Genomic DNA, 26,828 nt, shown 5'->3' on the forward strand with positions numbered 1-26,828 from the left:
GGTGGCCTGTCTTCTCTCTTGCAGCACTCCCTACAAAGTGAGACCCGTGGCCCTCAAGCAACTCTCCGGTAAGGCCCTGCTATCACTTTAAAAATTAAAAGGAAAAGAAGAAAGCTCCAGGCTACCCTGTGATGAGTGTGTATTAGTTATGCATTAGCATCTAAAGCTCCATAGGATGCCAGGATCGAAAGCCGTTTATCACTGCAGAGACAGGCTTCTACTCTGCCCATGGCAATTCCTCAGGAACACACCACACACACACACACACACACACACACACCGCCATCCCCTTCCCAGGGACTGAGCAGACACTGGGCGGCGACATTGGGCGGCAGTCCCCTCTCGTCCTCCTGAGGTCAGTGCCTGCCCTGCCCATTTACACTCTGAGCCACAGAGGTGGACTGTGTGCAACCTGCAGCCCTCGGGATGTCTCTGCCGGGGGCGCTGTCTCACTAAAACCCCACTTCCTCCCGGAACTGTACACTCTTACTTCTGTATGCCTTCTGCGTGATAAAATGGTCCTATTGGAATGTATGTGTTGATGAGCTTTGGAAAATGTATACGCCCTGTAACTGCCCCACAACCAAGACACAGGGCATTTACATCACCTGGAGAAGTTCCCAGGTGCCCCCTCCCTCTACTCCTGCTCTCTGTCAGCAACCGCCCCGCTTTCTGACACCGAAGATGAGATTTGATCAGATAAAAGCAATTATGTAATAGGTGTGCTCTTCTTGGCTCGGCCTAATGTTTTTGAGATGTGCCCGTGTGTGGAGTGTCAGTAGGTCAGTCCTTTTTATAGGTGAGTCGTGTCCCGTGGTGGGAAGGACCACAGCTGGTTTATCTGGTCGCTTGCTGAAGGATCTCTGAGCTGTCTCCAGTTTTGAGTTTTATGAATAGGGCTGCTATGATCATATATGTAGGGATGTGTATTTTCATTTTTTGGGTTTTTAATATGTTATTATTGATTTCAGAGAGGAAGGGAAAGCGAGAAAGGCAGAAACATCAATGATGATCCCTCACAACAGGGATCAAGCCTGAAACCCAGGCATGTGCCCTAATCAGGAATTGAACTGTGACCTCTTGGTTTATAGATCGATGCTCAACCACTGAGCCACACCAGCTGGGCTATATTTTCATTTCTATGGGATTGAATGAGATTTCTGGATCATATGGTTAAGTATATGTCTCTGTTAGGGTTTGGCCTGTAGAATTCTAGTAAGTCTTGGATTCAAGAAATGCAAGTCCAAGGGTTTCTCTTCTTTTTCATAAGCATTTTGCTTATTCTAAGTCCCTTTTATTTTCAAATAAGTTTTAGAATCAGTCTGTCATTTGGTACAAAAAAAAAAAGTCTACTGGGATTTTGATGGAAATTGTATTAAATATATAGACAATTTTAGAAAGAATTACTGTCTGAATGTTCAGCCTTCTGATTCATGCATATGGTATATCTCTCATTTAGATTTCTTTTAATGTTTCTCTATAATGTGTTACTATAGTTGTCAGGGTAAAGTTCTTAAATACATTTTGATATACTTATTACTAAGTATTTTCTATTTTCATGCTCTTGTCAATAGATTTGTTGCAATTTTTTCATTTCTAATTGTTTTTATTTTATAGAAATATAATTGCTATTGTTTATTGACCTTGCTAAACTATCACTGATTAAGTTCAATACCTTTTTGTAGATTTTCCAAGAAGCATATAGAGAATTGCTTCTTGCTTTTAAATCTAGATGCCTTTTACTTCTTTTTCTTGCCATATTGTACTAGCTAGGAGACCCAGGACAATATGTGAGAGTGTAGATTCTTGCTTTGTTACCAATCATATGGAGTCTTTCACCATCAATTACGACGTTAGCTATAATTTCCCTTAGGTGTCCTTTACCACGGAGTTGTGTGTTTTTTCTGTTCCCAATTTGTTCAGAGTTTTCATTATAAATTGGTGTTGAATTTTGTCGAATGCTTTTTCTGCCTCTATTGAGAGGTTCGTGTTTTATTTCTCCATCCTGTTAATGGTGACTTTTACTGATTGATTCTAAATTGTTAAACTAATCTTGCATCCCTAGTATCAACTCTGTTTGGCCATGGTATATTTCCTGCATTCAATTTGCAAATGTTTTGTGAATTTGTTGAGGGCTGTTGGTCCTAGCTTTCTCATTATATATTCATCTGACCTCATAGAACGAGTTAGGAAGGGTGCGAGGGCCCCTGGGTGATTTTTCTGAGAGGGTTTGTATGGAGTTGACCTTGTTTCTATCTTTTTTAAAAATACATTTTATTGCTTTTTTTTACAGAGAGGAATAGAGAGTTAGAAACATTGATGAGAGAGAAACATCCATCAGCTGCCTCCTACACACCTCCTATTGGGGATGTGCCCGCAACCATGGTACATGCCCTTGACAGGAATCCAACCTGGGACCTTTCAGTCCACAGGCCGACATTCTATCCACTGAGCCAAACCGGTTAGGGCCCTTGTTTCTATCTTAAGTGCTTGATAGAATCCTCAGTGAATCCTTCTGTGCTTGGAGTTTCTTTGTGGGAAGGTGTTAAATTATGAGTTCGGTTTCTTAAATATTGTAGATTAGTATATGCAGGGTTTATACTTATCTGGAAATTCATTATAGAGGTGGTGTCCATTTCATCTAAGAATGTATTGGCATGGTGTAGTTTGAAATATGTCCTAGTGATCTTTCATGTCCAAAGGGTGATAGTGAAATCCTCAGTTTCATTCAAGATATTAGTAATTTATATCATTTCCCTTTTTGAGTTAATTAGTCTAACTAAAGATTTATACTAGATTTTATTGATTTTATTTTTAAAGACCCAGCTTTGGGTTTTATTGGCTTCCTCTATTTGTCTCCCATTTCATTGATTTCTCCTCTTTTGCTCCTGGTCTAATTTGTTCTTCTTTTTCTATCTAATAAAGGTGGAAGCTTAGGTCATTGATTTTAAATCTTTCTCCTTTTTTATAATGATTAAAAGCTAGGAATTTCCCTCTACACATACTTTAGCTATATCTCATACATTTTGGCTTGTTGTGTTTTCAATTTTATTCAGCTCAAAATATTTTCTAATTTACCTTGTAGTTCCTTCTCTGGTCCATTTGTTATTTAGAAGTGTATTATGTAATTTTCAAATACTTGGATATTTTCCAACTATCTTCATGTTGTTGATTTCTATTAATTCTCTTCTGATCAAAAGTAAACTTTGTGTAACTTTAGCCTTTTTTTAATTTATTGAGATAAATGGTGTATCTTGGTGACTGTTTCAGGTACTCCTGGAAAGAATGTATGTTCTGCTGTTCTTGGGTGGAATAATCCAGAAATGTCAATTAGGTCAAGTTAGTTGATAGTGTATTTCAAGCTTCCTATACCTTTACTATTTTTTTTTTTTGTCTACTTGTTCTACTGATGAAGGGAAGATGAGATTGAAGTATCCACTATATTGTGGATACATTTCTTTTCTCTCAGTTATCTTAGTTTTGGCTTCATACCGTTTCAATTTCTGTTATTCGGTACATACTTGTTTAGGATTGTTGTGTCTTCTTGATGTATCTGCTTCTTTATCCATGAAATTGTCCCTTTATCCTTGGTACTATTTTTTGTTTTAAAGTCTTCTTTATCTCCTATTAATGTAGCCACTGCAGCTCTCTTATGCGTAGTGCTCATGGTTCTATTCGTTTCCATTTTATTACTTTTAATATATCTGTGTCCTTATATTTGAAATGGATTTCTTACAGGCAGCCTTTATCAATTCTGGCAATTTCAGTTTTCAAGAGGCATTCTTAAACCATTCACGTTACATGTAATTATGGATATGGTTGGATTTAAATCTACTACCTTGATACTCATTTTCTACTTGTCTCATTCAATCTCTTTTGAAATTTTTCTCTCTTTTCCTACATCTTTTGCATAAAGAGCATTTTTTATTCCATTTTTTTTCTCCACTCTCGGTTTGTGATCTTCGCTTCTTTATTGAATTTCTTTGAAGTTGTTCTTGCTTTCACAACATGTATCATCAACTTATCACAGTCTTTAATTATATTACACCGCTTCTCAGCGGTGTGAGAATCTCACAACTGTGTGCTTTCCTTTCTCCTGCCTCATTCTCTGTGCTATTTGACATTCATTTCACTCCTGTTTCCACAGGAAACTCTTAATACGCGGTTACCGTTGTTTGCTCTCTGCAGTCAGTGACATTTTTTCCCTTCATTCCCTTGCATAGATCCACATTTGCATTTTTTTGTTGTTGTTATATTATTGATCGTCTGGACTTTGTTTCTCTCCTTAAGCAGCGTGGGCTCTGTCGGGCAGGCAGTTAAGTTACGTGTAAGTCAGTCTGGTGCCTTTGAGATGGTGCTTAAGGTTTGCTAGGATGACAGTTTGTTATCCAGAGGACCCTTGCTCCAGGCACAGTTGAGTCCTACTGCTAAGGCGTGGTCCCTCTGCAGTCCTCAGTGACTCCAGGCTGGCCACCGAGCATTCTCCACTCGGGGTACGTGGAGCTCAGACATTTGAATAGGAGGTTGAGGGATGTTGGGGACAGATCACGTGGGGCATGCAGAGGCCACTGCATTAGGAGGAGGAGGCAAGTGGGGGTTGTGAGTGGTCAGATCCTGGCATGTTCTGAAGGAAGGGTCGGGTGATTTCCTGAGTAGACGTGGGATAGAAAGGGAAGAGGTCCAAGAAGCCTCCAGGGTCCGCCTGAGCCTCTGAAAGGATGGAAGCTGAGGGGGCGCAGGTACAGGGAGGAGAGAGGAGCTCAGTGTTGGGTGCGTTGGATGTGGTTTGGCTGCCGGACATCAATGTTGAGTAGATTCCTTAAGAGACGCCTGGAGCTCCCCCTCAGAGAGGGATGTGACGTGAGGAGTGACATGTTTGTGGCCATGGGCAAGAGGAGCTCCCCGAGGAGGGAAGGAGGGAGCAGGAGGGTCTAAGGATTGAGCCCTGAGACTCATGGACAGAATCCAGGAGAAGGAAGAAGGACATTGGCAACCTGACACCATCCAGACACAGGACCATGGACAAGGAAGCCCTGAGTGAGGGGTGGATGCGACAGAGATGAGCGTGGGGAAGGAAGCCCATGCTCAGAGAGTCACGTGACTGTCGGTGGAGGAAGAATATCGGGGATTCTGTGTAACTTAGGAGCCCAACTAAGCACCAATGAGAGATGGAGTGGAGGCTCCTTCGGGGAAGGAACTTAACAAAAGCCAGAGCCAGTGTGGGTGGGACTGGCTGTCTTAGATCGGAGCTCTGCCTCCCACAGGACTTGGGGTGAAGGGCTGGGTTTTCACGTCCTCATGGGGTGCCCAGCAGGTGGCTGAGCGAGGAGGGGGACAGTGGACTGGGGGTTTCAGCCCCTCCCAAACCTGGGATCTTAGGAGCCCCCAAGGTTTGCTAACAAACTGCACTGCAGAGCTCAGAGCGCCATATGAATATCTCAGCAGCATGAGGTTGTTTTTTGGGGCGTTTTTTAATATATTTTATTGATTTTTTACAGAGAGGAAAGGAGAGAGATAGAGAGTTAGAAACATTGATGAGAGAATCATCGATCAGCTGCCTCTTGCACACCCTCCACTGGGGATGTGCCCACATCCAAGATACATGCCCTTGACCGGAATCAAACCTGGGACCTTTCAGTCCGCAGGCCAACGCTCTATCCACTGAGCCAAACCGGTTTCAGCGTGAGGTTTTGAGTGAAGGACAATAAAGAGCCAGGATGAGTCCCGCCTGCCTATGGCTTCCTCTCTGCCTCCGCCCAGGACCGTCCTCCCGGCAACAGAGGGAGCTGATGCACTCCATGGCCCCCGGGCAGGACAGTGTGTTCTCCAGTGTCTGTTGCTCAAAGGGACCCAGAGCATGAGTGCCTCTGGGGTGACCCTCTCACTGACCCCTCCTAACAGGCTGTCCTTCCTTCTTTGTCTCAATTCCTATGTCCTCCAAGGGTCTCCTGGAACCACCTCCAAATACACTACCAGCATCCAGCTCCTGTCTCCACTCAGCTTTTGAGGGACCCAACCTGGGGGGGGTTAAGAACAAAGGGCCGTCCCTCTGTCCTCCTTGCTTGTCAGTGGGTGAAATGGCCCCGGGAAAGCTCCCAACCCCACTGCACCTCCATTCCCCCCTCCACCACCACCACCACCACCACCCCCACCCCCCCCCCACCCCCGCAGAATAGCAATTGGGATACATGCCTCCGGGGTTCCTAAGAGGATGAATGCAGTAATTTATGCAAAATGCTTAGCACAGAGCCTGCCCCCGGGGAGTGCTCCGTACTTGGCGGCTGTCTTTTTAAATGGCCTAGAGGGCATTGTTGAGTGGCTAGTGTTCTGTCTCTCCGGACCTGCTGGGTCTTCACAGAACCGGCGGAATGCCTCCTGCAGCAAACACCGTGCTGGTCCGGCTGGCTCCATTCTCACTCGCACAGGAAGATGCTGCTTGAAATCTGAGCGCGCACACATGTTGTTTGTGAGACATAATACAGTTTCTTAATAACATCTTCTATTTTTAGTGCAATTTCATTGCAAACAGCTTTAGAATCGCAGCCCGAGTCATCCTGATTTGCATTATTTTTTAAACAACAAGAGCGCAGTGTATGAAGTGAACACTCACCACGCTCCTGCCGTGCCTGGAGGGCTCGCTCGCTCCGCTTCTGTTTCCTGCCGCTTCCTGGGCTTGTGGTCCGTGCCCCGCAGCCGGGGTGGTCTCCGAGGCAAAGACAGCATCACGCACACCCTCAGCGCCACAAGCGTGGTGGCCAACACTAACACCGGGTCCAGGGGTCATGGATGTAGAACCCCGTGTAGTAAAGACGGTGACCTCTGGCCAGCACTGCAAGCACCTCCTGGTCCCTGCCTCCGGGCCTTCCCGGGACCAGCAGAACCCACACACGTCCATGTCCCGCGTAACTGCGCGGTGAGACACACAGACGTGAAATGCCCAGGTTTCCAATAAAAGCACATATGCCTGGCCTGACCAGTGTGGCTCCGTGGTTGAGCATGGACCTATGAACCAGGACGTCACGGTTCGATTCCCCGTCAGGGCACATGCCCCAGTTGCTGGCTCAGTCAGTCTTCAGTAGAGGGGGTGCAGGAGGCAGCCGATCAATGATTCTCTCTCATCACTGATGTTTCTATCTCTGTATCTCTCCCTTCCTCTCTGAAATCAATGAAAAAATTTTAAATATAGCCCTGACCATTTTTGGCTCAGTGGATAGAGCGTTGGCCTGTGGACTGAGGGGTCCCAGGTTCCATTCCAGTCAAGGGCATGTACCTTGGTTGTGGGCACATCCCCAGTGGAGGGTGTGCAAGAGGCAGCTAATCGATGTTTCTCTCATTGATGTTTCTAACTCTCTATCCCTCTCCTTTCCTCTATGTAAAAAAAAATCAGTAAAGTATATTTTTTTAAAAGAAAAAATTTTTAATATATAATATTTTTTACATGCACACATGCCTGTAACTGGGCCCCAGTCAAGACAAAAGGCATTCCCATCACCCAGAATACTTCCTGGTGCCACTTTTTCTCCAGCCTGCTCACACCACCCCTACAGGGGCCTTCCTCCTCCTCATTTCGTGAGTTTCATCCTCTGTGAACGGCTTCCTCCACTTCAGGTTTTTAAGCATCAGGTCTTTAAGACGCGGGCATTTGCTCATTAACTTTTGTGTTGCTGAGTCGTACACCATCGTGTGAAGATCCACAGCTGATTCTTAAACCCTCCTGCTGATGGACACTGGGGTCATTTCCAGGTTGGGGTTAAGCCACCTGACGCATCACAAGTCTCATTGCAGACATGTCCGTGATCCAGGGTGGCGCCCAGGAGGGATGCCACTGGTTCCGGTGACAGGTGTGTTTCACTTCATAAGAAACGGCCACACTGTCGCCCGAGGGACGTCCCGTCCCACCGCCCGCCAGCAGTGTGTGGGTGACCAGTGGTCCCCCGGCCAGCGCAGCACCAGGCGTGTCAGTGGTTTTCATTTGGGACGTTTAAGTAGGCACAGAACAGTGCTTCATTATGGCCCAGAGTGTGTCTCTTTGGATAGCTGATTGTTCAGCCTGATTGTAAGGTGCTTACTGGCTACTCGAATATCCCACTGTGGGAAGTGTCTGCTCTCAGAATTTTGCTCGTTGTTTAAAATGGCTTGGAGTGTCTTTTTATCACTGGTTTGTAGGAAATTCTGTATATTTTGGATATATCTCATTGTCAGGTATATGTTTGGCAAACATGTTTCTCAGTTTGTGACATACCTTTTTCATTTTCTTAATGAGGACACTAGCTGAAGTTTTTAATTTGATGAAGCCTAATTTAACAAATTTCTCTTTTGTTTTGTATTTTCTGTGTCTTCTCTTAGATTCCTTTTCTACTCTTGGGTCATGAAGATCAATTTTTAGGAGATTTAGACTTATAACTGCTATATTGTCATCTTCGATTCATCTTAATTTTTTTTTAATATGTTATTGATTTCAGAGAGAAAGGGAGAGGGAGAGAGAAAGTAATATCAATGAGAGAGGATCATTGATCAGCTGCCTCCTGCACACCCCACACTGGGGATCGAGCCCACAACCCAAACATGTGCGCTGACCAGGAATCGAATCATGACCTCCTGGTTCATAGGTGGACGCTCAAGTGCTGAGCCATGCCGGCTGGGCCATTTTAAGTTAATTTTATGTGTGGTGTGAGGTAGGGAATGACAGTCTTTTTTTTCTGGCACATTGATCCAGTTGTTTCAGCTCCACTTGTTAAAATGGCTTTCTTTTCCCACCTTCGCTGAAAAATTGTGTGTCTCTCTATGTGAGAGTCTCTTTGTGGACTCTGTTCTGTGACGCTGAACTAGTTGTCTGCTGACACCTCCGCCATGCTGGCTTCGTCACTAGGGCTTGAAATCAGGTAGTCTTCCACCTTTGTGCTTCCCTTTCAGTTGCTTTGGTTCCATGGGTCCTTTTCCCTCCAACATTTAGAATAAATTGACAAGTTAATTCTTGATTCTAAAATGACTTTGATCAAGCCCGGCCTGGCGTGGCTCAGTGGTTGAGCGTCGACCTATGAATTAGGAGGTCACGGCTCGATTCCCGGTCAGGGCACAGGCCCAAGTTGTAGGCTCCATCCCCAGTGTGGAGTGTGCAGGAGGCAACCAAGCAATGATTCTCTCTCGTCGTGGATGTTTCTATCTCTCTCTAACTCTCTGACATCAATAAAAATATTTTTTTAAATAAAATGACTCTGATTGGGATTACATTCAATATATTTCTGAACAACATGGAGTTTTCCAGTCCATGAACGGGACACATCCCTCCACTCAGCCAAGTTCTCCAGCTTCCAGGGGGGAGTCCTGCCTCCCTTTTGTGAAATCTGCTCCTCAGCGTTTTCTGTTTTCTAGTGTTATTGTTAACGGACTCTCAATTTAACTCCCTGTTTGTTTGCTGCTAGTTTATAACAAATATAACAGATTTCTGTGGGCTGGCCTGGTGCCTTCTGACATTCATTCATTAGTTCTGGTGCTTACTTTATAGATTCCTAGGGGTTTCCATAGAGACGATGCTATCGTCTGATAATGAAGACAGTTTTGCTTCTTGCATCCCAGTCTTTGTTTTTATGTCTGTTCCTCGCCTTGCTGAACTAGTTGAGCCTCCAGGATCGTTAAGTGGGAATGAGAGGGAGCAGTCATCCCTGCCGTCCCCCTGGACACGCTTACAGCTGCGGCATTAAAGCTCCATCTGCCGATGTCCACGTCTGTATCATGTTAGGGTTTGTGTCTAAGCTCATCTTGCTACAGCCTCTACAGTTGTGTGCAACATAGATGGAGCGAGAACTTTGGTCTGCAAAAACGGCCCCGTCTTTTCATAGGTTTTAGCCGAACTCCTGTCATCGGCACCATCATCGTTTATTGGATCAGAGTTTACCCTGACGGAGCCCTTCCTGAAACTAGTCTTGTGGGGCCATGGGACGCGATGGCCAAACCCAGACACGGTGAACTGGAGTTCACCCCCTTTGACTTCACCACAATTAGACTTTCCCACGGGTCCCTTATCGCTCCGGTTATCAGGGAGCGGGCAAAGTCCGGCCAGCGGGCGCCGGCAGCTGCTCGTCCTCCAGCTCAAATCCACCGGAGGGCATTCTCCAGAGCATGTCATCCTCATGACCTTCTCCCTCGAAGCTGGCTCCATGCGCATGGCAGAGGGGCTCGTTCAGAGCTGGGGGGAGGCGTGTGTGTGGAAGACCTTTTTGGGTTAAGAGTGCGCTGCCCCGCCTTTGCAGCCCCAAATGCGGACGTGACTTGGCCTCATCTCTAGATCACACAGCCACGTAGGGTTATTAGGAGAATTAAGTGATAAAGTATGCAAATCACTAAGAACAGGCCTGGCACAGAAAGGCCCAATAAAGATGGTGTGGCCGTCACAGACTGTACCACAGGAAAGGAAATGGCGCTGTCCCAGAGGCTGCGCCCCTTCCAGGCATTCCGCTTGCCCACAGCCTGGGGGAGAGGAGGGCATGGGGAGCATTGCACCCAGACTTTTGAAGTCCAGCTGAAACTGTGCAGAGCATGAGGTCCCCTCTCCCACGAGGAGCAGCCCAGGTGGGGGCGAAACATCCCCCATATTTCCAAACCTGCTCCTCAGGCCCCTTCCATCTACCGTGCTTTCTCTGTGACATCAGAATGACATGGTCTCTGGCCAGAGTCACACCGCAAGCCATCTGGGACATCCGAACCCTGGGCTGCTGATAAACACGCGTGACTTCTCGGAAGGGCAGGCCACGGAAAGGGCGCCTGTGCCTTTAAGAGGGGAGGGGAGGTCACTGTTGACCATATAACTTTATTGTGCTCCCGGGTTATAAAGGAGCCTTCCCCGGTCTGCACGCCTAGTTTATGGCGTTCATAAACAGTGAGCTGCCAATGACCGCTCCCGGGGCCAGGACGTCCTCCACCGGCTGGCGGGGCCGGGAGAGCAGGAACGGGACAGGTGAGCGCGCCCCTCCTGCTTCCCTGGGAGCGGGCAGTGACACCCCAAGAAGGAGTGGAGAGAGGCAGACGGGGAGTGACCACCCCCTCCCGGCCCTTCCTAGGCAGAGCCCTGGAAAGAATGGAAAGAATTCACCCCCTTCCCCCCGAATCAGGGCTTTAGGGGAGCCTGTCTCTTTGGAGCCACGCAATGCGGGTTGTTTTCTGTCCTGCAACATAAGACGCCCCCCCTGAGGGGCGGCAGTGTTTTGGTTTGGAGGCCTTGGGAGCGGGTCTGTTGCGTGCACGCTTCCTGGAGGATGCTCAGCAGCTCGCTCCACTGCTTGGGGTGAGAATGATGAGGCGAAACAGCTCGCTCAGCTCATCCTAGTGACACGGTGTGGGCCACAGCGGCCCTCGTAGCAAGGGAGACGGGGCCAGTGGTGAACGTCAAGGCACCTCACGCATGCCTGCAGGTCTTGTTCATGGCACCACTGGGGGCTCAAAGGCACGGGGTCCAAACGCCCGTGCTGACACCTGTGCGTCTTCCCTCCGTGCGCGGGCTCGGGGCCAGCGGTGGCGAGGGCCAGGTCTGCGTGCTATTGTCCAGGGAGGCATCCCAGCCCGCTCAGTGTGCAGAGGGCCGTTGTTATTGTTATTGCTATTGCTATTGTTATTGTTATTGTTATTGTTATTATTGTTCAGCACCAGATGAAGCAATACACGAGGCAGCGGCTGGGCCACGGGGCGCGTGTGTCACAGTGGACTAACGTTGAGAGCAGGGATTGCCGTCGGTGTGGCCCTGTGACTCTGTGAAAGCAGATGTCCACGGGGTTTGTGCTGGGGAGACTCGGGCTTCTGTGAGGCAGTAAACAATTCCTGGAAGGGGTGGGGGAGGCAGAGGCAGGTTCCTTGAACTGTCCGCTGCCGCTCCAGGTGGAGCTGGGGCCCGGCCTAGGCGCATCGGGAAGTGCAGGCTCATAGACTCTGCCCTGGACGCCCGTGCGTGCGAGCAGCTGCGAAAGTAAACACTGTCGGGAGGAGGCCCCTCCCACCACCCCGGGACTCTATCCTGCCCATGAGCCCCAAGAGGCAGCGCCACCGGCATCTCCCCCCGGAGGGTAGTCCATCTCATCTCCCCGGGGCAGGTCCTGAGGCTGCAAAGGGCAGATCCGTGGCCTGACGCTGGGCTGTTTGCACAGCGCCCTAAAAACGGGACCCGGCCTCGGCCAGCCTATAAGGTTGCCCCAGGCCTCCATGGGAGTCCTGTCTCACATGAGATACTCCACCAGCCCCAGGACTTCCCCGTCGGTGCCTGTCAGCCGGGAAGCCGGCCAGACAAGCACCCAGCAGCTCATGCAGGGCAGTCAGTCCCGGGTCGACCGGCTGCACGGCAGCCCAGGCTTGAAGAGACCCATGATGGCCCCACAGAAACCTCTACCCTGGATGGTCCCAATCTTCTGCCTTTAAAGCCATCGGTGCCAAGGCGCCCACCACAGGGAGCCTGCAGCGGTGGCCTCATGGCCTGCCGTGTGCCCAGGAGCCAGGCCAGCTGTGCTCCAGGAGCGGCTTCCTCTGGAGACCATGCCAGTGGCCCGGGATCCTTTGCGCGTTGCAGGGTTCTCATTGCGATCCATCCCGCTGGTTGTGTGTGGCGACAGTCTAGTCCTTTTCCCTGCTGAGCTGTGTTCTATCTGTAAGGATCCGCCGGAGTCTGTGCCGCTGTCCTGTCTCTCAGCATCTCATTTCCATTCTCCCGATTTCCTCGAAGAGTCCAGGCCCACAGGAACCCCCACAGACCCAGTCATGGGCACCCCTGAATTGCTGGTCATCCTGAAAGCTGTTAAGAAATTCTCAAAGCAGCGTGACTTGAATGTGCACTGATTTGTAAATGCATGCCATACGGCAGCACAGGAGAGAGCGGGTGAGGGGAGTCCTACACCCTGTCAGGGTTTTTTCTGAGGGCGTGTGGTTTGACCCCTTGTGATTGAAAACTGCTGTGGCCCCTACGTCCAGGGGTTTGGGGCGCTCAGGGCTCTGGGGCACATTCCAGACGTTGCAGACAGGGCTCTGGAGGTGGGACCCCCAGACTCGGCCTGTCACCCCCAGGGAACAGGAATTCACCCGGGAAGTCACTGGAGGAAGAGAGGGCCGTGGGGAGCCTCAGTGAGGTAACACCTGTGGCTGTCGGGAACCCCGTGCTGTAATGACAACCCCTGCGGCTGACAGCACACAGTGATGTCATCACAACAACAATAACAAGAGCTCATACCAACAGCGTTCACCGCGGGCCCTGGCCAGAGTCCTCCCACAAATTAAGTCACGGTTTGTTTTGAAGTGCTGGAATCCGCTAGGAGGAAGCAGTGGCGGCTGCAGGAATTGCAATAAGCCAGGTGGGAGGGAGGCTCGTTTCCTGAGCGGGGCTCAGGGCATGGAGGGGAGCGGAGGGGAGGCGGCTGGCCTTGTGCACAGAGGCTGGAAATCGCATTGCGGCATGAAAATCCCACGATGCTCAAAGGATCACACCCTCCAAAGTCAAAACGAAAATCCCTCCTGAACTCTTTTCTTCTATTCTCTCTTAAAAAAAAAATTTTTTTTTTACTTTTTATGTTAAAATAATTAAAGATTCACACAGTTGTAAAAAAAAAAAAAAAACAGTCGAAACCGGTTTGGCTCAGTGGATAGATTGTCGGCCTGAGGACTGAAAGGTCCCAGGTTCTATTCTGGTCAAGGGCATGTACCTTGGTTGCAGGCACATCCCCAGGAGGAGTTGTGCAGGAGGCAGCTGATCAATGATTCTCTCTCATTGATGTTTCTAACTCTCTGTCCCTCTGTCTTCCTCTCTGTAAAAAAATCAATAAAAATATTTTTTTAAATAAATAAATTTGCTATCAGCCTGGCATTTCCAAGTCAGCCCAAAATAACATGTTAAAAAAATATATATATACAGAGCCCTGCAGCCTTTCCTCATTTTCCCGCCTGGGTCACATCTTTACAGTCTCCACAGTCTGACTGACGCTGATCCAGGCCGGACACAGAATGCTCCACCCCACAGTCCCTCTTGCTGCCCTCGTATGGCCACACCAACTTCCTTCCCTTCCCCACCAGCTCCTCATTCCATGGCAATCCCGTGTGTCCTCAGTTTCCATCATCTCTCCTTTCCACAGTGTCCGATGGATGCGGTCCTTCGGTAGGAAGCTGCCATTGGCTTCACTCTCCGGAAATGCGTCCCTGGGGCTGCGATAGCTCAGGCCTCTTCATTGCCGAGCTGTGTTTCAGGGTGGACTGCCGTTTGTTTACCTGTCCTCCCACCGAAGGGCTTGTGGGCTGTCCCAGTTTATTACAAATAAAGCCGTTGGGAACATCATGTACAGGCCTTTGTGTGAATATAAAATTCCACTTCTCTGCTTTGGGGTCCGATTGCTCAGTCATACAGTAGTTGCATCTTTAGAATTTTTAAGCTGCCAAACCTTTTCCCAGAGTGGCCGCACCATTTTACATTCCCACTGTTTTTTTATTTTTAGCCTTTTTGATAAACGTGCAGTGACTCTCTCTGTGGTTTTGATTTGCATTTCCTAATGGTGAGAGATGCTCAGTATCTTTTCATGTCTGTATTCTCCGTCCGTATATGCTCTGCAGTAAAGTGCCAGCATCTCCTGTCCATTTTCAAATTGGATCCTTTGGTTTTTACTGCTGAGTTTTGATAGTTATGTTCATAATCTATATTCAAGTCTCTGTCAGATGTGTGGTTTGCAAATATTTTCTCCAAGACTGGAGCTTGTTTCTTCATCATCTTAACATGATTGTTCTCAGAACAAAAGTGTCCATGTTGATGAAATCCAGTTTATCAGTTTTTCCTTGTATGGACTGTGGTTTTGGTGTCAAATCAAAGAATTCCCTGCATTGCCCAAGATCCTGAAGATTTTCTCCTATTTTTTTCCCTAAAATGTTACAGTTTTATATTTTTTATCTGTGGTCCATTTTACATTAATTTTTATATAAATTGTATTGAGGGTTAGTTCGTGGCTCATTTTTCTGCCTGTGAGTGTTTAATTGCTTTAGCAGCGCCTATTGATAAAACTCTTTCCTCCATTAAACTTTTAATCCTATATAATAAAAGCCTAATATGCTAAGTGTCTGGTGATCCCCTCCACCATTCAACCAGTCAAAGCATAATATGCTAATGATATGCTAAGACCACTCAAGCGTTCGCTATGAAGTGCACTGAGTATAAGGGAGCAGTCAACCGGTCAACCAGTCCCTATGACATGTACTGATCACCAGGGGGCAGATGCTCTGATTGGTAGGTTAGCTTGCTTCTGGGGTCTGGCCAATTGGGACTGAGGGAGATGGCCGGACATGCCTTGGAGCACTCCCTCAGTCCCTCCCCAGCTGGCCAACCTCCCGTATCTCTCCCCAGCCCCAATCATGCATCTGAGGGGTCCCTCAGCCTGGCCTGCACCCTCTCACAATCTGGGACCCTACGGGGGATGTCAAAGAGCCAGTTTCAGCCTGATCCCGCAGGCCAGGCCGAGGGACCCTACTGGTACATGAATTTGTGTCCTGCGCCTCTAGTTTTAAAATAATTAAAGATGCACACAGTTGTAAGAAAAAATACGAACAGAGCTCCTATAGCTTTTACTCATTTTCCCACAATGATCACATCTTTGCAAGCTACACTGAGATACCACAATCGGGCTGTTGGCACTGACACAGTCCAGACACAGAATGTCCCACCCCACAGGGTCCATCTCAGAGCCACACCCAACTCCCTTCCATTGTGACACCCATCAAATCAGCTGTGCATATGTGTGTGGCGAGGATCCTGGGTTATCTGTTCTGCTCCATCGATCTCTGTGTCTGTCCCTCGGTATCTTTCCCAGTGTCACACCGTCTTGATGATTGTAGCTGTATATTAAGTCCTAAAATTAGATTGGTAATTCCTCTCATTTTATCTTCTTTTTCTAAATTGTTTTAGCTATCCTAGTTCATTTTTGTTTTCATATAAATGTTAGAAAATACTGTCTATTTCTACAAAAAGTCAATCCTGCTGAGGTTTTGACAGAAGTTGTGTTAAACCTGTCTATCAATTTGAGGAGAATTGACATCTCTACTGTGTTGAAGCTTCCAGGTAGATCTCATTTATTTATATCTTCTGTGATTTCTTTCCTGGATATTTTGTGGTTCCCAGCATGCATTTTCTGCATGTGCTTTGTTATATTTTTACCTAAAGTTTTTGACGTGTTTGTAAGTGGCCTTGTGATTTCATTTCAGCATATGGTCATTGGTCATATATGTAAATACAACGGATTGCATGTATATGTCTTATATCCTGTGACCTTGCTAAACGCACTTGTTAGTCCTAAGAGGGTTTTTATAGATCCCGTGGAATTTTCTATGTAGACAATTGTGTCATCAGCAAACAGGAATGGTTATATTTCTTCCCCTCTCATATGCGTGCCTTTCACTTCCTTGTCTTGCCTTGTTGCACCAGCGGGCACTGCCAGCACTGTGCTGAGTAAGTGCAATGAGAGAGGTCCTTGCTTTGTCACACCCTCAGGGAAAAGCATTCAGTCTTTAACCATCATTAAATATAATTTTAGCTCTAGGTTTCTTGCAGATTTTTTTATCAACTTGAAGAAATTCCCCTTTTTCTGTTTTTCTGAAGCTTTTATCATGAACAGATGTTGAATTTCTTCAAGTGCTTTTTATGAATTGATAGGATCGTATAATTTTTTCTTCTTTAACCTGTTAATATAGTTGATTACATCGATTTTTTTTAATATTAAGCCAGCCTTGCATCCCTGAAATAAACTCCACTTGATCTCAATGTATAATTATTTTTCTATATTGCTGAATTCTATTTGCTAACTAAAGGGCTTTTACATTGGTATTCATGAGGGATGTTGGTCTGTATTATCTTTTTTGGTTGTCTTTGGATTTGGTATCAAGTTAATACTAGCTTCATAAAGTCAATCCAGACGAGTTCCCTTCTTTTCTGTTTTCTGGAAGAAGTAGTCGCGACCCACAGGTTGAGAACAGCTAGCAGGGTCACCTAAGACCATCGGAAAACACAGATATTTACATTACGATTCATTAACAGTAGCAAAATTACAGTTATGAAGTAGCAATGAAAATAATTTTATGGTTGGGGTCACCACAACATGAAGAATTGTATTAAAGGGTCACAGCATTGGAAAGGTTGAGAACTACTGCTCTAGTAAAACCATCTGTACCTGAAAATTTCTTGGGGGGAGGGGGTTAATTAGAAATTTAATTTCCTCAATAGTGACAGGCTATTCAGATTACTTCTTTCATATTGGATGAGTGTGTGGTTCATGATTTTCTAGGAATTGGCCCATTGCCACCTGAGGAGTCAAATGCATGTGTACGAAAGTTGTTCATAGTGTTCCCTTATAATCCTTTCGTTGTCTGGAGGGTCTGTAGTGATCTTCCCTTTCTCGTTCTGATTTTGGTGACCTACCGTATGTCTTCTCTCTGTTTCTCTGTGGGTCTTCCTCAAAGTAGGTCAATTTACTGATATTTTTAAATAACCAGCTCTTCCTTTCATTGATTTTCTACATTGTTTTTCCGTTTTCCATCTAATTAATGTCTGCTCTTTATTATTTCCTTCCTTCCTTCTGCTATTGTTGTGGGTTTATTTGGATTTTCTTTTTTGGGGCCCTTAGACTATTGAGTGGAGACTTCCTCTCTTCTAATGTAAGCATTTGGAGCTATAAATGTCCCTCTGTGCATTGCCTTTGCTATGTCTCACAGATACCTTTCACTGTGCTATATTTTCATTTTCACTTGGCTTGATGCCTTTTTAAATTCCTCCAGAGACTTCCTCTTTGGTCCATGGATTAGTTAGACGTGTGCTGTTTGATTTCCAAGTGGTTGGAGGCTTCCCTGCTATATTTCTCTTCCTGATTTCTAGCTGGATTCTCTTGTGGCCAGAGAACACGCTGTCTATGGTTTTCGTTCTTTTTAAGTTTGTCGAGGTTTTCTTTACAGTCCAGGATGTGGTCTATCTCGGTAGGCACCCGAAAAGAACGCGCGTCCAACTATTGTTAGGTGGAGTAGCCTATAAATGTCAATGGTTTGATGGCCTTCTAAATTTATCTCAAGACTTTGAGATCATTAACTCTTGGAGGTTAGGTGATGTATTACTTTCGACAAAGGTTTCAGGATGAGTGACCTGAATTCCTGCTGATTCACCAGGGCGGCCTGTGAAGCCTTCACCCTGGTGGTTCCCATCGATGGAGTCACCCATTTGTCCCCTGGTGGGTGTGAACCCCTCCAGAGCGCAGGGCCTTGCGTCGGGCAGCAGCTCAACACACAGCTCTATGAGTTTCCTGGTTGACATTTTCACTCATATAGTTTCCAGAAACATAACAAAATGTTCTTTTTCTTCTTTGCATCAAGACATAGTTACGCCAAAACCGGTTTGGCTCAGTGGATAGAGCATCGGTCTGCGGACTGAAGGGTCTCAGGTTCGATTCTGGTCAAGGGCATGTACATTGGTTGCGGGCACATCCCCGGTAGGGGGTGTGCAGGAGGCAGCTGGTCGATGATTCTCTTTCATCAATATTTCTAACTATCTAAAATCAATAAAATATATATTAAAAAAAAAAAAAAGACATAGTTACACCAGAGGGAACCTTTGGTCTCCTGGTGTACCCTTTCATTAAGTAGGTGAAGGGATGAGTTCTCAGGGGTTAATTTAGATTGGCTTGTTCTTTTAATTTTTTAAATGAAATAAACATATGCTTATTATCTAAATGAATAAGCTACAGAGAAGCAAAAATAAGAAAATAACATTTACATAAAGTCTTACAACCAAAAAATAACTACCATTATTATTTCAAACTGTATCCTCCCAATGTTTCCAAATATGGGATCATACTGTTTTACAATCTTTTTTTTTTTTTCTTTAACAGTAGACATGAACATTTTCTAAGATATTATTTCTAATGACAGAATGGGATCCCACAGTATGGCTGTGTCATCATGTATTTAATGATCATTTGATAGACACAGAGACAGTTACAGCTTTCCCCGTGTGAAATAGCACTGGTGGCCAGCTCTGTGCACAGACATGAGTGTTTCCTGGAAATGGAGACACCAGATCAGAGCAACTGAGCACTTCCAGCTTTGGGACTCCGTTGCCAAGTTAGATCTTTTTTCTTTCTTTGCTTTGTTGTTTTAGAGAGGAATGATCAGGGAGAGAGAGAGAGAGACATCCATGATGAGAGAGAATTGAGAGAATCATGGATCCGCTGCCTCCTACACTCCCTCTACCGTGGAATCAAGCCGGCAACCCAGGCACGTGCCCTGACCGGGAATTGAACCGAGACCTCCTTGTTCATAGATCGGCGCTCAACCACTGAGCCACGCTGGCCAGGCGATGATTGGGATTTTTTTATTTCAGTGAAGGGTTAGGCACAGTCCATACAGATGACATGAAGCCTTGCGTAGGCTCTCCATGTGTAGGTAGGGGCGTGACCTGATGGGCAGCTGCAGCCAAGCAGCGATCGCTCCCTGTCCATGAGCATAGACTGTGGGAGACACAGCTCTGTGGGCATCTCCACCTTCCGGAGAGGTACCCAGCATGGGCCAGGCAGGAAACAGGAAAGCAAGCAGGTCATGTTCAGCCCGGGCCTGCGCCCTGCGATCCAGCCGCCCAGCCAGGGTTGCGTGCCAGGCAACAAAGGGACAGGCTCCGCCTGCTTCCGCTCTCAGGACTGACCCCGAGAACACCGTGTTTTGCACTTGAAGTATGCCTTGAACCCGCTCTGTCATGGTAATTGCCCTCATAAAACGAGCCCGGGAACTCCGTGAAAACATCCCCTCGTTAGAGACCCAGTCCCGCCTGCTTTTATAGCCAGTTTAGGATGGGAGGGCCACTCCGCCGAGAGGCATTAAAAGACAGGCTGGAGGCAGTCCGGGGGTGGGAAAGAGCATTTGGAGGCGGACAGGAAAGGTCCGGGAGTGCTGACGGGGGGTCAGAGCTTCCATCCAGGTAAGGCAGCTAGCTCCTCACCCCGGCATCCGGGCCACATGCCCCCAGCAGCTGGGTCAGGCCGGGCTGGCCCGCACACCCCTTCCTTTTTCCATCTGTCTTTCTCTTCGGCTCCGCAGAGAAAGAAGAATTGATCCAGAGCATGCTGACCCAGGTTGCAGAGCAGTTCTCGAGGTACAGACTTCAGAGCCGGGTCCTCCGGAGATTTGTGCATGTTCTCTCAGTGGCAGGGGCAGCCTGGGTCGGCCGCAGACTCTTGCCTAGAGGAGCTGCCCTCCCAGCTCGGCGACTTCTGTACTCAGTCCGTCGGGTGGGGTCCAGGAAACACTTATAGCAAAGGCCTTCTGCCCAAGACCGAGTGAGAAGGAGAGCCCACGTTGCCGAGATTTTTCTCGACGGGCTCTTCCGGGACTCAGAGTCCAGGCTACAAGCACTGGGACCATTTTAAAATGGGCTTTCTGCCCTGGCTGGTTGGCTCAGTGGATAGAGCATCAGCCTGTGGACTGAGGGTCCCGGGTTGGATCCTGGTCAAGGGCACATGCCTGGGTTGCGGGTTCAATCTCTAGTAGGGGGTGTGCAAGAGGCAGCCAGTCAATGATTCTCTGTCATCATTGATGTTTCTCTCTCTCCCTTCCTCTCTGAAATCAGTAATAAAAATATTACTGACCTTTCCAGTCTAGTCACTGTGGTATCTCTCTACTGAGGGGAATTCAAATGGGGAGAGGCCATATGAGTGATACTTTCTTTTTTTCAAAATATATTTTTATTGATTTCAGAGATGAAGAGGAGAGAGAGAGAAACATTAATGGTGAGAGAGAATCATCGATCGGCTGCCTGCTGCATGCCCCCTATTGGGGATTGAGCCCAAAACCTAGGCATGTGCCCTGACCAAACCAGGAATCGAACCCATGGCCTCCTGGTTCATAGATCGATGCTCAACCACGAAGCCTCTCTGTCTGGGCTGAGTGGTACTTTTTTGAAGCCCAAGAGTTGTTTGACTGACTGGGTTGGAGCCTGGAGAGGGCACCCAGGTGCCCTGAGGTGGTGTGTGCCCAAGGGGAGGGGTGTGTGCCCAGAGGGAGGGGCGGGCAGAGCAATCCTGGGAGCACGGGCCCACTCCCAGCTGTGGAAGGAAGCATTCCCCTGGCACGGAGCCACTGTGGGTCCCACTGGGCAGACACCTCCAGATAGTCTGAGAGTCTCTGTCCTCCCCTGCACCCCAGACACTGCTACTTCCTTAAGCACCTCCTGGCATCTTCGTGCCCGCCCCCCGCACCTGCCCACTGCACACCTCCCCCTGCCTGTGATTCCACAGCTGTTTGCCGAGCCCGTTTTAACGTTGAGAATCCTATGGCTTATGGCTTTCTCTTTGTTTTGTTTTGTTTTTCCATTCCTAGAGCATTTAAAATCAACGAACTCAAAGCTGAAGTCGCAAATCACTTGGCGGTGCTCGAGAAACGCGTGGAATGTGAGTGCAGCCTCAGTTTCCCTGTCGTTCGGGTGTCCTTTGGCCTCTGTGTACCTTCACCTCGTAAACCAGGGGGGGGGGGATGGCGGGGGGCCAGGGACGCGCAAGGTCTTCTCTCCGGGAGATGCCTCAATGTCAGTGTCAGCCAAGGCTGGGGCAGTGACCGACCCGTGCGCTTTAGACGTAACAGGTGCACGCTCGCATGCTGCCGGGGCAGCACCGGGGGAGCAGGGGGCCTCTGGACCGGAGCTTCTGCTGAATGCACACCTCGTGGGGCTCCTGTACGTGAGGGAGGACACGCAGACCCACGCTCCGTGGTCTCACAGTTTGGGGGGAGTGTGTCCACTGTCCCTGCAAGGAGAGCAGGAGCCTTCTTGGAGCGGGGAGGGCCGGTTCCAGTCCTGAGTTGGGGGGCTTGGGGGGGCACACTGCTAGAATCCTGCAGGAACGCAACTTCAAGTGGAGCAGCCTGCGCGCCCTCATCCTTAGTAAGTGAGGGGCTGCGCTGGGACCCCACATGCCCGCTCCAACGCCAGCGCTGAAGGAAGGCTCTCCGTCAAAGTCAAGGCTAAGGGCAGCGGCTCCAGGCACCTTATCTATCAGCGTCCAGTGACTAAACAAGCCCAGAGCGAGGCCGGCGGGGCCGCGGGTCCCCGGACACCGCCCGGCTGATTCATGTCGGCCGGCCCGGGCTGGATGGCACCTTCCATTATTACCTCGCGCGAATCGCTCGGGTGTTCCGGAGAAAGGACATTCAGGAGCACGGAAAAGCCAGTTCGCCTAAGGACCAGGGAGCATGATTCACACAGCTATCCGTCTCCAAGGGCGGTGACATCTCTGAGAGCAATGACATCCGCCGTCGGAGCCGCAAAGCGGTTTTATTTTCCCCATTGAAAAGCCGCCGAGAGAGAAGTGATTTGCTCCAATGCGCTCAGCAAATGAGAGAAGTAAATAAGCCAGGGGCCAGCACCGGGTGCCCGGCAGGGCTGCTCTCGCTGCCTGTGCCAGCCCGTCTGTGACATGGCACCTTCCTCCCCGCCTGGCACCCGCTGGGGAGTGGGGGGGGGGGGGGGGGCACCTGAGAATGTAGCTTAGGAAGCAGGTTGCCGGCAGCCGAGCTTGCAGCTCTGGCCACCAACACCGGTTGTGGCTACATTGAACAGAAAAGGGGGGTCTTCCTTCCTTCCTTCCTTCCTTCCTTCCTTCCTTCCTTCCTTCCTTCCTTCCTTCCTTCCTTTCTTTCTTTTGTCCTTTCTTTCAAATTCTCCTATGAGATATTTTTAGAGAAAGTGGAAGGGCAGGAGGGGGGCAGAGAGAGAGAAATTTGATGTGTGATCCATTGGTTGCCTCCTGCATGCACGGTTGCCCTGACCTGCAATCCAGGTTCATGCCCTTGACCAAGGATCAAACCCGAGATCCTGCAATCTTCGGCTCAACGCTTTAACTACTGAGCCATACCAGCCAGGGTGAAAAGGGGCTTTTTTCAAGAGGATACAAGGATTTGGAGGAGCTCCCGTGGTCACTGGGAGGGCCCGGGAATAGGGCTGGGCTGTGCAGCAAGAAGGGGAGCCGGAATCCCAGCACAGCTGACTCCGTGAGGATGCTGAGCTGCGTGTCAGAACCCCTGGCCACTGCTGCAGACGTCAAGCTGCTTCTCCATGTGCCGGCTGCGGGTTCAGATTCTGGGCAGAGGGGACCATGTGCCCACACCCTTGCTGCAGGAGAGGCCAGACAACGTGCATTTGTCTCCTGCGGCTGCCATGACAACGTACCACACAAAAAAAAGGAGGCTTAAACCACAAAAAAGAATCCTCCATGGTTCTGGAGGCCAAAGTCCAAAGCCACGGGCGTCGGTTCCTGCTAGAGGCTGAGGGAGGATCTGTTCCAGGCCTCCCCCGGCTTCCGGTGGCTGCCAGCCAGCCTTGGCTTGTGGCCACATCCCTCCAAACGATCTTCACCAAACTATCTCCACAGGCCTCTCTCCTCTGTGTCTCTGTGGCTCGCACCCCTTCTGCCTGTCTCTTACACAGACACCTGTCTTTGGATGTAGAACCCACCCTACGCCAAGATGCCCTCACCTGGAGGAATCTGCCAAGAGCCTTTTTCTAAATAAGATCCCACTCGCAGGTCCCAGGATTTGGGATGTGAGCACACCTTGGGGATGTAAGCCACTGCAGTGAGCGGTGGGCGTTTCCGTCCTCTGCGACGGGAGGCAAGCTCAGCTTCCTACTCAGCCCCGAAGAGGCGGGAGCTCTGCAAACATGGAAAGGTTCAGCCAAAGAACAGAAATGAGTGTTCGCTGCTGAGGCCCCGTCTACATGGACAGAGGGGAGAGCGGTCACCACCGGGCATGCCAATGTCCAGGGCAGCGGTGCCTCCTGCTCTGCCTCCTGCCCTCCAGCTCCGCCCACTTCCTCCTGCCCTCACCCATCTCCCCCTCCCCACACGGGAGCCAGCTCCAGCACCCACTGCCCACCGTTACTTGCAAACAGGCAAGGTGAAGAGACCACAAAGGAATTTTGAAAACCCCTACAGAGATCTACGTTGACCACAACTTGGGTGGCTTCCAGCATCTGGCCTCCGATCTGAGGCCGAGGATCAAACCCAAGATCCCACAATCTTTGGCCCAACACTGTAACCACTGAGCAACACCATCCAGGGAGAAAGGGGCATTTTCGAAAGGATTTGGGGGAAGCTCCCAAATCCCAAAGCGTCTGGGACAACGATCAGGCCATTCAAGTGCCATGTGAACGAAGGACCGTCAGAGGAAGCAGCCCATAGGACCGTCTTCCTGGCCTGTCTGAGGCCCAGAATTCTCTAGAACTGGCTTGCTGGTTGGCAGGAAGACATCTCCCTGCAGGTAAACCACAGAAACCTGCAAATTCCCATAAAGACCTATAAGAAGCATCACGCCTTCGCCCTCCACGCTCAGGCTCGCTGCATCAGCCGAAATCCCTGGTGTGTTTACTGGCTGTGCTAACTTCCAGCACCAAGACCCAGGATGCAGGAACGGGATGAGGAAGCCGCCCTCTCTCAGGAGTAGGGAGGGCGGTGGGAAATGGCCTAAGAATTGTGGGTTTGGCAGTGTGTCCCACAGCCACACTGCAATCTCTGCTCCCACCAGCCCCCGGCTCCCCCAGCTCCTGGCTGCCCGCCTCGCATCAGGAACGTGGCCTGCGGGCTGACACCCCAGGAGGTGGCCACGACGTCCTTGGCTTTGGGCTGGCTTTGGGCTGTCCCTCTCCTGGTGCTTCTGGCTGCCACCTTCCCAGCTTCCAGCAGCCTCTGCCTCCACACTGAGTGGCAGGGATGCCATGCCTGTGCTAATCCTCAGGGGGTATGCGTTCCACAGAGCCTCCCGCAGACAGCAGCGCCTCACCCCAAGGACGTGGCAGGCACCCTGGAAAGGGAAAGGGGGAACTCTGAGGAGAGGGGTCCTGCGGCTGGACCTCTGTGCAGATCACTTGTGCAAAGGTCATCCTGGCTATTCAAAAGGGCAGTCCTGACCCAGCCATCCAGCTGGCCTGGGCCGCTGGGCTGGAAGGCTGCCAGGAACATGACTCTCTCTTTCTCACACACACACACATGCACAGTCATACCCACATGCAATCACATGCATAACCCCCCGTACGCACATGCATGTAAACACGCAGATGTGTATACACATGCACAGGCACACACCCATCCGTGCAGCGTGGTCACATGCACACACACTTTCTCTGGTCCTTGTGAGCTATTTTCCGTCTGGAGCGCGAGCAGGCGGCCAGCCAGCACCGGCCATCTGTAGGCCACATTGCATTGTTTGACTTGTTTTCAGTGGAATTTCCTGCTTTTTTTTTTTTCACCTTCCTAACATAACATTTTTCTTCATCAAAAGTAAATCTCCCCATTTCCTTAATTCACTTTAAGAGTTTTTCTTCCTTTTTGTGTACAATGTTTGCCTTCCTCAAGTAGTCTGGGGTCCCTCTCAACTTAGAGATTTTTTGTAAACAAAGGACACCCAGGTCCTTGCTCGCTTCCTGGTCAGCGATGAAGCATTGCAAGGGTTTTGCTTCCTTCCTTGTTTATGGCCACTGTGCGGGCCGGGGGGGCCTGGAGGGAGGGGGTCCCTGCACCAGGGTCCCTGAGGATGGGCACAGGGCCTGGACCGAAACCCCTAACCACAGGGACAGCTGGCCCCGTGGGTCATGTAAACAATCGAGGAGACTCGAAGCTGAAGCCAAACCTGGCTCTTCTCCTTGTCGGCCAGGAAATGTGCTTTATGTGAATTCTTTACCGAAGTCCTTGGAGGAAGTGTTAAAACGGCTCACATGTCTTTAAACAGCTTTAACCAGCTCTGCAGCTGAAGGGGCCACACACACATACACACTCACACACACACTCACACACACAGTCACACACACACACTCTCTCACACACACGCACACACACTCACACACACGTGCGCACGTGCACACGTATACTCACACACACACTCACACACACACACACGTATACTCACACACACACACTCACTCACACACACTCACACACACACACACATACACACATGCACACGTACACACACACGGTCACACACACGCACATGTACACTCACACACACACACTCACACACACTCACACACAGAGACACACACACGCACACACACACATTCACACACTCTCACACACATACGCACACACACTCACATTCACACACACATGCACACATACACACACACACGGTCACACACACGCACATGTACACTCACACACACTCACATACACACATAGTCACACGCACTCACACACACATACACACATGCACACGCACTCACATGCACACACGCACATGCACACACGCCTCTCCCACAGGCCCTGGGAGCAGAGCTGCCGCGGGGCCCGATCTGCTGCCCCTGCCGGCTGAGCCCCAGAGCTGGTGTCCCCCTTAGAAAACCGTCCTGAAAGGTTCTCTCTCTCAGCGGCCTGGGACCTCCCCGACGGACATGCCTGAAGTCCCATGAGGACCGCCAGGCGTCCAGGGGCCCCGGGAGTCCACCTGCCCGCAGGGCCTGCTGAGGGGCACCTCCGCTTCAGTCTGAGTTTCTGGCCTGCGCCCGCCTGAGTTTAACGTTCGAGATGGGCGAATGGGGCCGCACATCGGAAACGGACGTCCAGCCTCAGTTGGCGTCTCCCCGAGTCTGCGCAGGACTCTTCACAGGGGCGGCCCCAGCTCCCCGAGGGGCCTTCTCCCCCTCAGGCAGGGGCAGGCAGGGCTGGGAGGGGAGAGAACCAGAGGGCTCCAGCAGGTGGGCTGTGCCAACTTCCAGAAGCAGCCCGGAGTCTGGGAAAGGCCTGGGACTCGGCCCCCGTCTGCTGGTGCCGGGCCTGCCTCGCGCTCTGTCACCATCCGGCCCACGTTCGGCT

The 26,828-nt window shown here is 49.5% G+C and overlaps 1 protein-coding gene across 6 annotated transcripts in view; it reads left to right on the top strand.

Moving 5' to 3' along the window:
• PDE9A (phosphodiesterase 9A) overlaps positions 1-26,828 on the top strand; it is an 84,732-nt gene that overhangs the window by 31,832 nt on the left and 26,072 nt on the right. For 3 of the 6 annotated variants that reach the window (XM_036445892.2, XM_045585267.1, XM_036445891.2), the window contains exons 4-6: positions 25-68; positions 20,074-20,128; positions 21,352-21,422. In XM_036445892.2, the coding sequence (XP_036301785.1) occupies positions 25-68; positions 20,074-20,128; positions 21,352-21,422 (170 nt within the window). The other 3 variants (XM_045585268.1, XM_045585269.1, XM_045585270.1) reach the window with 3 other exon arrangements.

The sequence above is a fragment of the Pipistrellus kuhlii genome, unplaced genomic scaffold (assembly GCF_014108245.1).
Source record: "Pipistrellus kuhlii isolate mPipKuh1 unplaced genomic scaffold, mPipKuh1.p scaffold_m20_p_2, whole genome shotgun sequence".
Taxonomy (NCBI): Eukaryota; Metazoa; Chordata; class Mammalia; order Chiroptera; family Vespertilionidae; genus Pipistrellus; species Pipistrellus kuhlii.